At 35.1% G+C, this 12,119-nt stretch overlaps 1 protein-coding gene across 1 annotated transcript; it reads left to right on the top strand.

Annotated features, from left to right (window-relative positions):
- The first annotated feature begins 1,459 nt into the window (after positions 1-1,459).
- On the top strand, positions 1,460-2,638 carry LOC120575887 (uncharacterized). Its single transcript, XM_039826722.1, has 3 exons — positions 1,460-1,582; positions 1,688-2,035; positions 2,397-2,638. The coding sequence occupies exons 1-3, from the start codon at positions 1,517-1,519 to the stop codon at positions 2,475-2,477; spliced, it is 495 nt and encodes a 164-aa protein (XP_039682656.1). The 5' UTR covers positions 1,460-1,516; the 3' UTR covers positions 2,478-2,638.
- Positions 2,639-12,119: the final 9,481 nt, after the last annotated feature.

Below are 12,119 nucleotides of genomic sequence, written 5' to 3'. Positions count from 1 at the left end.
GCAAGCAAATAATAAAAAAATCTAAAGAAATTTCTTTAGATTAGAAGTTAAATACTTTCATGAATGTGTCAATAAATTAGAAACTTTGCTGATTGTTTGATATAGCAATATAGCATAATTGTTATAACCACTTTGTAGTATTTTTTGGGCCTGTTGGTGTGTTTGTGTGAACTGTGATGCTTTTATTTGACTAAGTTATAACAGCATTTTTTAGCTTGTCACGTAGGTGTTTTTGGGGGGCTTTGCTGTCATGTAGCTCTGTCATTCTTTAGCTGTGTTTTTTGCTACAACATTCATGCATAAGTTAGAAAAATTACTCATTTTAGCATAACACTCTTTATACGTGGTTGTAAAGAATTAAGTCAACATACTACAATAATAAGTACTATGTCACATTTGAATTTGCGATTAAATTTCTGCCCAGGCTCTAAGAAATTTCTGGCTCCGCCACTGATTTTTTATGATATCATAACACAACAAATTACTTTAGTATTATTCAGGTTTTATGGTTTTGTCCCAGTTTCATTATTATCTGAACTATATGATGTGAAACCCTTGAATTGAAGTGATGATCCATCTGTTAGCTTTCAAGATAGTGTTATATTTTAGAATCTCAAGTGGATTGTATAATGAATCTACCCATTATTGGTCTGTAGATGCACTAGGTATGCTTATATATCGATATAAATAGATTTAGTCTTGTGGTGTCTCTTGTTTACATATTTTTTTAATAACATAACATTCATATCTCAACAGATGAAGAGAATGATGCAATTCGAAAACTCCATTTGCTGGTTAAGGACATCAATAACTTGCCTGATGGATTGCGAGTCATTGTGGATTTTGATGAACAACATACACCTATTGGAGAGGCTGCGGGTTTTCTTTTTGGAGTATGTGGATTAGTAGCAACACATGGTCCCTTTTTCCCTATAAGTTTGGATAAGTGGTCAGATATGCCAGCTAATTATTTTGAGACACAATGGAAAGAACTCTTTGAGGTAAAATAATTTTAACTCTACTTATGTTTTTTATAGTTTGTCTTTGAGGGTTCAATTGGCAAAAAGTGGAGAGAGTATAGACTTAAACTATTTGATGATAACTTCGATCCTACTTTGAGCAAGAATGAAATTGTCAACAATAGACCTGAGAATGTTCCCTTGGACCATTGGGTGAAATTTGTTGAATATCGCTTGAAACCCGAGACTATGGTATACTTCATTTTTCATTATGTATTGATTTTTTTTTTAAATAATCAGTTGTTAAATCATAAAAAGTAATATACTCTCACTTGTATAGGAAATGTGCAAGCGAAACAAAGAAGCGAGAAAGAAACAAATTTTTAATCATACGTGCGGCGCCATGACTTTCGCGAGAAAAAGACATATCTTAGTATGTTTGTCTATTACTATATGTAACTAATTCATTGTTTAAGTTGACTATTAAGTTATTTGATTCATAATTATACTTTTTGTTCTAGACTCTTGAGGCTGGTAAGCCTGTCGGTCGGGGTCCAATGTGGGATATGACCCACAAAAGGGTAGATGGGAAGTATGTGAATGAAGAAGCTCAGAAGATAGGGGTAAATTGATAATCTACCTCCCAATTTATTTTAAATTTATGTTCATTGTTTTAGAATTGAAGGAAATGAATGTCATTCATTGGTTATTTATTATTTGGTTTGTAGGAGAAAATTTGCAATCATATAGCTGAAAACCCTGATGCTTATTCTGAAATTTCTCCAAATGATATTGTTGGCAAGATATTTGGAAAAGAGCATTCTGGCCGTGTTCGAGGAATGGGCATGAGAGTGGTTCCTACTATTGCTTTTAAGCATACTACCACACAACTTAGCGGTATGGAGTTTGGCTCTTTTCGTGGTAGTACTTCAAGCGGAAGTTCTGCATTGGTGAACCAAAAACTTGCAACTATGGAGGCTCAAATGACAGCACTTGTTGGCTACATTAAAGCAAAGGAAGGTGGTTCACTACCTCCAGAGTTAGCTGCTGCCTTATTTCCCAATGATACACAACAGGTATAACAACTACTCAAATGCATTTATGATTTTGTGCATGTGTCTTTCTGGAGTAGTATCGGCGCTGCATGCTTGGGAAGCATTGATATTATTTGATGATATTTTACAAAATGGATCTGAATGCTATTGGACTAATGAAATCAATACTGCTAATTTATTTTCTATCAATTAAATGCATTTCTCTAAGTTTTTCATCATCAATCTTTATATTCATCAATTATGAAAAATTGATTTTAGATAATACTATCAATTTTAGATAATACTATCTTTACTTTGATAATAACTTTTACTTTGCTTAGGTTCTTGAATTGGCAATAATATCTTGCTTAATATGAGTTAACAATTATAATATTTTTCGCAGGTATCAAACGTAGGAAGTGAATCTCCAACATCCAATGACATAACTAGATCATCAGATGAAAGCAACGCACGTGGAGCATGAGAGTCCTAATTTTATTGACATCAGTTGTCTAGTCATTTTTATGTTTTGAAACTTGTTATTTTGAGAATAGCTAAAGATGGTGGCAATGGTTTGTGTAACTTTATGTTTGGAGACTTGTTTATATTTGAGACTGGTTTTGGATATTTGTATCAAACTTCACTTGAGTTGAATTATAAATAAATATATCAATGACAATGTTCAAAATTTGTTTGTCCTTTAATTTTGTTCAAAAAATAGAAATGTACAATTATATATTCCTATGAAATAATAATATTATAAATAAAATAATTTCAATTTTTTGAGCATTGTGTCATTTTATATGTCAATTGTGGCGGCTCAATAATTAAATATCAGAAGTAAATTCTGGCGGTTAAAACCGCCGGTACTTTCTGCATGTTCCGGCGGTCAAAAATGCCAAAAACACCTATTGGCTTTGTCACAATTATGTAATTAATGGCGTTTGAAACTGCCGCTATATACAATTAAATAACCGTCACTTTAAGCCAAGTATAAAACGGCGGACAACATGGCGGCTACGTAAAAACTGCCGCTTTAAACATTGTGGCAGGCAAAATTTCGGCAGTTTTTAAAACGCCAGAATTGTGCATAGTGGCGGCTAAAACCGCCGGAACATACATTTTTTAGCCGCCGAAAAACACGCGTTTTTTTGTAGTGAAATTGCCCAATTTATAGGGGTTTATATAAGAAATTCAGAGGAATTTACACAAAAAATTGCAAAAAATTTGGGCCGGAGCCTGTGCAACTGCCCAGGCTCGCCGAGCCTTAGAACCGCCTATGCCGTAGAAGGTCCTTCCATCAAATCTGCCAATAGGACTCAGTTTGAGGTTCAGGGAGAAAATGTAAACTTTATTATTTGGAAGTTATTTCAACAATTTGTATGTCATTCTTGTTTTCCATTGCCTGCACCGTGCTCTTGGTTTTGTTTAGTTTCTATTATGCAATCTATCCTTGAAGAAAGTTGTTCAAAATTCACAAGAGCTAAGATGCCATGCCACAAAACTTTTATGATCCAGTTTTTGTTAATTATACTAATTTCTTGTTATCCCATATAAATGTCCTTGGTGTCTTGGTGAGTGATTTTAAAATTTTCTTATGCTCGTGTATAGTCAAAATACTCTCGACCTGTCATAACCCGGCCATGGTATCTTTATTCTTCGTTGTGTACTTTTAAGTGTGGTCAACTACGGATCACAAAGAATTATAGTTTGTTCAAATTCTCCTACACTAAAATGTTATAGCCCCGCTATAGCCTTTATTTTTATTTTTTTGTGGTGGTTGGGTTCGAACCCCATACCTTGCATGATTTATGCATTATCCATACCAATTGAGCTAAACTCACGAGGACATAGCCTTTATTTGACAACGCTGTTAAATAGTGTACCGTGGAAAAATATCAATTTGTTCAAATTCCACAATGCTATAGCCGCTATTCGTCCATCTACTAAGGTTATATGTTAGAATAGAAAACTTTTTCCAATTACTGTGTTATAGGATCATTGCAGACAATGTAAATTTATAGTGTTATGACTCATTTTCTTGTAATTTTATGACTCAACTTGAGGAGAAATCCAATGAATCAGCTGAAGAGCAGAAATCCATTTCTCCAGCTCAAGTTTCAGACTCTGACATGGTAACTGAGAATGCTGTACCTAATGCCCATTCTATTAAACCTTGTTCAACAACCAAGACTCATTTCCCTAGGAACACAAGGAGGGTAAGGAGTTTGGTCCTTAAGAGTCTGATTATTTCTTCAAGAGTTTGTGGATGCAGTGAGTTACAACATCATAATGTGTAAATTCTGGTTTAGTTGGTATTAGGTATATATATATTTTGCTGCACCAAGAAATGAGTTCATTATTACTAGGGTTGTTGGTGGGTGGGTTTGGGTTGGGTTTGACCAAACCCAAAACCAAATTAAATAGGGTACTTCAGTTTGGGTGGGGTAAAATAACCATCCGTTATACTATTGGATGGGTTTGGACAAACCCATTAATTTTTGGGTTTGGGTTGAATTGGGTAATGAGTTACTTAACTTATTTTTCTATTTTTTTAATATGAAATGACTAAATGACAAGTCCTCATAATTTTGTTTTAAAATAGTACTCTATTTTTAATTTTCTTAAAAAAAATGTCTAACTTATTTTACTATAATTTTATGCATCATAGAATATCTAATAATAAACTTTATCATAAAATACTTGCAACAAACTAAAGTTGAATGACATAAAATTGCATTAGTATCAAAATAACCAAAAAGTGCAGCATATTGATTTGTAAGTGAGTATGTTTTGATTTTCAACATATAGAGTAAAATGTGTATGTTTTGGAAATATAACTTTCTTCTACCTTATGAAAATAAAGATAAAAAATATTAACATTATTGGATAAGTGAGTTTTTTGGATTTGAGTCTGGTTTTACCCGAAATCCATTTATTTGTATGGATTTTCTATTTTTAGAAACCATACCCACCCAATTACCCAACCCAACGCATTATTTTAGGTTTTTTGGGTGGGTTTGACCAGGTTTTCTGGGTCGACCCAACCCATGAACACCCCTCATTATTACATTATGTGAATATGTGGATCATGCTCTTTCTTGAAGGATGCTTTTATTTTTATTTATTGGAGATATATTATTTACGGAAGTACTGTTTCTTGATGTAATTGGGAGATTATTACTTCAATAACTGAAAATACAGTTTCTACAAAGTTATTGGCATTATTCAGTTAAATATTATACAGTAACTAGCTTATAGGCAAAAGAGTCGAGGAACGTGCAAATGCAACTGCAAAGGTGCACTCTGTAGATGTCATACTTACAATTTCGAGCAACGACAATCTATATTTATTAGTTTTGTATGTGCTATCCATAATCAACTATAAGGAATAATGATATGTAAGGAATAATGATTTTTTGCTATATCATTCACAAGGTATATTGGCACAATATATAGAAACATATTTGTTGTCCTAATAATTGCTTCCTACAGCTATGGTTTGACTTTCTCTAATCAATTACAGTGTGATATTATTTCTTGATCACAGATTAACTCTCATCTTAAATGCTTAATAATACTAGTATCTCTTAATTTAAAAGCCTTGGTCCTGTAACCTTAACACGCCCCCGCAAGATAGGGGTACCGTCAGATACGCCTATCTTGAAACGAAGATCTTGATGACGTTGCCTAGACAGAGGTTTGGTGAGGCAATCTGCTAGTTGATCTTTAGTGGAAACATGTTGAACCCGAATCTTTTTATTTCTCACATGATCTCTGACAAAATGAATATCTATGGCAATGTGCTTCATGCGACTATGGAAGACGGGATTGACAGTGAGATAAGTGGCACCAAGATTGTCACAGTAGATGGTAGGAATAGTGGGTAAACTGACATGAAGTTCAGAGAGAAGTGATGACAACCAGAGAACTTCTGCAGATGCGGATGCTAGAGCTCTATATTCAGCTTCAGTGGATGATCTTGCAACGGCTTTTTGTTTAAAAGACTTCCAAGAAATTGGGTTACCACCATAAAATGTAACATGTGCAGAGGTGGATGTATAATCATCTCTATTTCCAGCCCAATCGGCATCACTGAATGCATAAAGATTTTGAGAAGAAGTGTGCTTCAAGTGAAGTCCATGAAACATGGTGGCTTTGAGATATCAAAGAAGTCTTTTCAAGGCTGTAAAGTGTGTAGATGATGGATGTTGCATGAATTGTGCAAGCTTATTTACAGTGTAGGCTATGTCAGGCCTTGTCATGGATAAATATTGTAGAGCCCCTATGACGCTTCTGTATTCCGTACTATCTGCTGCACTTGCGCCATCAGATTTAGTAAGAGGAGAGGATGTAGACATCGGTGAATGGACAATCTTTGCATCTTTCATCTTTGTGCGGTCAAGTAGATCATGAATATATTTATGTTGACTCAGAAATAATCCTTGAGTAGTAGGAATGACTTCAACACCAAGAAAGAAGTGAATGGAACCTAAGTCTTTGATGGAAAACATAGTGCCTAGTGTTGAAATGCACTTAGCAATTGCATGGTTGTTGTTGCCTGTAATTAAAATATCATCAACATATACCAAAGTGTAGAGTTTGACATCACCTTTGAGATAGATGAATAATGATGGATCAGATTTGGAATTGACAAACCCATAGGAGAGTAAGAAAGAATGTAAGGTGTTAAACCATGCCCGAGGGGCCTGTTTTAGGCCATACAAAGATTTCTTTAGCCGACAAACATGATTAGGGTAATCTGGATGATGAAATCCCGGTGGTTGTTGCATGTATACAATTTCTGAAAGCTTACCATGCAAGAACGCATTGTTTACATCCAACTGGTGAATGTGCCAGCGTTGTTGAATGGCCAATGTAAGAACCAACCGAACTGTTGAAGGCTTAATCACAGGACTGAATGTTTGATCATAATCTAGTCCAGGACGTTGATGAAATCCTTTCGCGACTAGACGTGCCTTGTATCTATCAATGGAGCCGTCTGGCCGACGTTTCACCCGAAACACCCACTTACATCCAATGAGATTAGACGCTGTGTTTTTCGGAACTAGATCCCAAGTCCCCTGTTGCATCAATGCATTAAATTCTGATGCCATGGCGGCACGCCATTCAGAAGAAGCCATTGCTTGTGATACACATGTAGGTTCAAGCGATGATGGTAAAGGATGTTTTGTGACCAACAAATACTTTTTGTTTGGCTTGTGTATGTTATGCATGGATCGTGTGATGGGTCTCAAAAATTCAGAGGATGACGTTGATATGCGCTCCAATGGTGGTGTGGTTTGTGATGAGGATGTAAGCGTGGGTGAAGGTGATGGTTGAATGCTATTTGTGTTTGAAGGAGTGGGTTGGGTTGATGGAGGTGTGGTTGAATTATGGATTATGGTTTCTGAGGTTCTAGGCTGATGTGGGTGGGCCAAGATATTAGGGAGTGGGAGCCACGGATGTTGGGAAGTGAGCAGTAATGGAGGTGAGGTTTGGGGGTTTTGATGGGAGAAAGGAAACTGGTCTTCAACAAAAACAACATGACGAGATAAATGCACTCTTCGAGTGGCTCGGTCTAGACAAATATAAGAGTGATATTGTGTAGAATAACCAAGGAAAACACATGGCGTACTACGTGGGGATAATTTGTTTGGAGCATATGGACGTAGCCAAGGATAGCAGAGACACCCAAAAACTTTGAAATTTTTATAGGATGGAGGTTTGTTGTGAAGACATTCAAAAGGTGATTTGTGACTAAGTAAAGGAGTTGGCATTCTATTAATAAGATATATAGATGCTTGAAATGCATAACACCAATATTTTGAGGGAATGGAAGCATGACTTAATAGTGTGAGAGCTGTTTCAACGATGTGTCGGTGTTTATGCTCGGCTAGTCCGATGTGCTCTGGGGTGTATGGTGGGGAGATGAAATAGGATATTCCATGTGTGGAAAAATAGGATTTTAATTTTAGATATTATGTCCCTCCATCAGTGTAAATAGATTTAATTTTAAAGGAAAAATAGTTTTCAACGGTTTTTTGGAATTGGGGAAAAATTGTGACAACTTCTGTTTTTTGTTTTAAGGGATATAGCCATGAATAACGAGTGAAGTGATCAACAAAAATAAGATAATAACGATAACCATTGACAGAGGTTATTGGAGAGGGACCCCAAACATCAGAAAAAATTAATTCAAATGGAGTAGAAGTTTTTATTGATGATTCATGAAATGGTAATTTATGACTCTTATTCAAGAAACACGAGTTACATGTAGTACTGAAAATATGAGAACTTGAAGGTAAAAATGTCTTGAGAGCTTGGTGGAGTGTCTTGGGTGAGGGGTGGCCTAGTCGGGCATGCCAAAGGGTGTTGGTGGACCTAGATGCATGAAGATTGATTGGTAGAGTATGGAGTGAGGGTTGAAGGGTGTAGAGATCACCACTAGTTGGACCGCACATCAACGTTGCCCCCGTCTTGAGATCCTTCACAGAAAAAGAGAAAGGGTGAAATTCAATATACACATTGTTTTGTTGACAAAATTTGGCAACAGAAATTAAATTGTGACTTGCTTTTGGAACACACAAAACATTTTTAAGATTAAAAACAGTAGAAGGAGTAGAGAAATGAGTTGAACCCATGTGTGTAATGGCTAAACCTGAACCGTCTCCGATAGTAACTGAGTCAGGACCTTCATAGTTTGAGTGAAGACTTAAGTTGTTCAAGTCTCCTGTGATGTGATGATTGGCTCCACTGTCAAGGATCCAATTTGCATTTGCAGCAGCAAAATTAGCGTTGGGACTGGATTGCATAAGTTGTGGGCAATACTTGGCTATATGGCCAGGAAAGTCACAGAATTGGCAGCGTGGAGGGGGACGATTCGCTCGAGGATTGAAAGTTTGACAGGGAATAATGATATGTAAGGAATAATGATACCATATAAGGAATAATGATATGTAAGGAATAATGATTTTTTGCTATATCATTCACAAGGTATATTGGCACAATATATAGAAACATATTTGTTGTCCTAATAATTGCTTCCTACAGCTATGGTTTGACTTTCTCTAATCAATTACAGTGTGATATTATTTCTTGATCACAGATTAACTCTCATCTTAAATGCTTAATAATACTAGTATCTCTTAATTTAAAAGCCTTGGTCCTGTAACCTTAACATCAACACAATTGGAAACAGGTTCAACAACTTGACTGAATCCGGATGAGCCCACATTATATCTCTCATGACATTTGAGTCATCTCTTCTTGTACTCCAATTGACATTATTTTCTTCATCTATCAACGTTAGCAACTATTGTATATCTGTTCTATTACCTCTCACCTTTTTTCTAGTGTACTCTTCTTCTTATATATTTGTGTGATTCGAGTGACATTCTCTGGGTCTCTCTCTTGCAATGATAGAAGTATGTGTTTAGGTGGAACAAGACGTTTTCCCAAATCTTCAACATGTTTATGTTCATCTGCTTTTAGACGTCCTGCAAATGCATGACCTTCCAATCTATCAGGTAATTACTCGTGGTTGTGTGTCATACCCCAAATTTGGACCGTTTAAAATCTTTTTTGTCCATATTTTAAAATTGTCCACATCCTCTTTTATTCGTTTTTTTACCATTTAAAACTCGTGTTTTTAGTCTTTAAACATTTAAAAAACTTTTATCTTGCATTTAAGTCCCCGCTTGCATTTTTACAACAATCAAAATAACTTCATCTGCATTTTTATAACGCATTTTATAGTTTTTTTTAGTCATAATAATCAAGTCATTTTAAAAAGTTTAAATTTTAATAATTCATTTACTCCATCTTTATTATTGTCTTTGATTCTCATAATTTAATTTCCTTTTTTAATTTTTTTTCATCATTTGATTTTAACTTCCTTTTTTTCTTCTATTGTTTGAATGTCACATTTGTTTCATTTTCATTACATATATTTCCTTTTTAATTTTGTTTTTTTTATTGTTTTTCTTTAAGTCTCTAATTTTAGTCCTGTCCACATGTCACATTCTCATTGGTCCTCTAAGTCAAAACCCTAATTTACAGTAGTATAAATACCACTGCATTTATTGCAATCAAGGGGGGGGGGGGGGGGGGGGGGGGGGGGCTGCATTGATTTTCACACAAACACAATTTCCTTCTCTCTCTCCTCTTTACCAGATCAAACACCACAAAAATGATGAACACTTCATGAATCCTCATAAACATTCATGAACACAAAATCACAAAAATCATGTAAACCATAACATCACCTGCGATTTTACCAACAAACAACTCATCTATTATCATCTCGCCACTTTCTACATCCAAACGAGTTCAAAACGAACAGAATCAAGAGGAAGCACAAATCCGAGCCGGTTTTGTGAAGAAGAAACGAAACCGGATCCGTAACTAGAAGAAGCTGAAATCGAAACCAAAGAAGAGAGGCGGATCCGTTCGTATTTCGTTCGTTCGGTAACTTTTTTTTTCGAAACTTCACTTGCAGATCTAGGATTATTTGGTGTTTGTTTGTGAAAATTATTTAGATTTTTGAAAAGAGGAGACAAAAGGATATTCGAATATGTAAAAAAATTTGGAAACGGTTGAGTTTTGAACTCCGGCGCGGTGGTGCCACCACCGGCCACCGCGCCGGAAAATTTTATCTCGCCGGAGAAGAAGAAGTAGGGGGCGCTGCTTTTTTTTTAGAGAGAAGGGAGAGCAAAATATTTTAGAGAGAGAGTGGAGTGTTTAAAATGAAATAAAAACCAGGAATATGCTTTTATACTACTCCATTTGAACCGGTCTGATCCTTTCCTTGAACCGAACCAACTTTTAAACCGGCCTCAGTTTTAAGCCGTTAGATCTTTGATCTAACGGTTGCTGTTGTCTCTTGATTGTGTTTCGATAAATGTACTTATGGTGTTCCTTTTAGTCTCGCATTTTTTAACCCTTGGATCTTTGATCCAATGGCTGGGATGAGATCTTGAGATTTAGATCTGGACCTCTGGATTCATCCAACGGTCCAGATTAGATCCTGCTGAGTCAATATTTTTATTCCTTATTTTTAATTATCTTTATTTTTAAATACTGTTTTTACACTTTTTTGACATTTTGTGTCTAAAAAAAATTCCAAAATTTTTTTTTCACCATTTTAATTTTCTTTAATTTTAAAAATCCATCCTATTTGTTTCCTTTTAATTTTTTTTGTTTATCTCTTATATGATGATCTTAATTATTATTTGTCTTAATTCTTGCTTATTATTTCTTATGTCTCATTCATCATAATATTTCTTGTGATTACTAACTATTTAATTTTTGTCTTGAATCATAGCATGCACATTTAATTTTCTCATCATTTTATTTTGTCATTGACTTAGTGTGTATAAATAGGAAATTGATGTAAGTTTTATTTTCTTGCATTTTATTTTGGCATAAAGGCCTTAGGGTTGTATTTAGGAATTGATGTAATAATGTAGGTAACACAAGCACCGACACTTGCACCAACACTACCACAATTTATTTAACGCTTTCCGCTGGTTTTTCTACGACGTTACGTTAGTTTTCACCGTTAGTTTAAAAAAATCATTTTCTCAAAAAATCAAATATGCAAAACTTCAAAATCATTTTCTTAATAACATTTTTCCTTTATTTTCTTAATCAAACTCTCAATCAATTTTAATTCAACTTCAATCATTTTCAAAATTTAAAATCAATCAACCTCACTCATTTCTTTTATCTCATGCCGTAAGGCCTCTTTCTCTTCTTAAAACCCATTTTCAAAAATCTTAAAATCAACCTAACCCACCAAAGAAATTTTTGAGTGGAACTACGTCGGTTTTGATCCCTTTTCCAAAAGGGTACGTAGGCAGAGGATTCGTCCTTCCAAATCAAATAAAAATAACCAAAAACATACTTCTTCTCCCTCCATTCTTTCACTTAGATTTTTAGGTAATAATTTTTCAAGTAAGCAAAATGATTTTAGCACAAGATAATCTAGGTAAGAGGTTCCTACGGAATACCGTAGATGCTTAGGGTGCTAGCACCTTCCCTTCGCATAACCAACCCCCGAATCCAAAGTCTCGATAAGGGTTTTTACTCATTTTTTCCCTTCCCAAGAATAAAAATCGAGAGT

The sequence above is a fragment of the Medicago truncatula genome, chromosome 6 (genome assembly GCF_003473485.1).
Source record: "Medicago truncatula cultivar Jemalong A17 chromosome 6, MtrunA17r5.0-ANR, whole genome shotgun sequence".
Classification (NCBI taxonomy): Eukaryota; Viridiplantae; Streptophyta; class Magnoliopsida; order Fabales; family Fabaceae; genus Medicago; species Medicago truncatula.
Note: the sequence above shows the minus strand (reverse complement) of the source record. Positions and strands in the feature narration are given on the sequence as shown.

Coding starts and splice junctions, on each gene's coding strand:
- LOC120575887 (XM_039826722.1), top strand. CDS start 1,517: ATGTGGGATATGACCCACAAAAGGGTAGATGGGAAGTATGTGAATGAA. Junction 1,583..1,687: donor AAGAAGCTCAGAAGATAGGG/GTAAATTGATAA, acceptor TTTGGTTTGTAG/GAGAAAATTTGCAATCATAT. Junction 2,036..2,396: donor TTCCCAATGATACACAACAG/GTATAACAACTA, acceptor TATTTTTCGCAG/GTATCAAACGTAGGAAGTGA.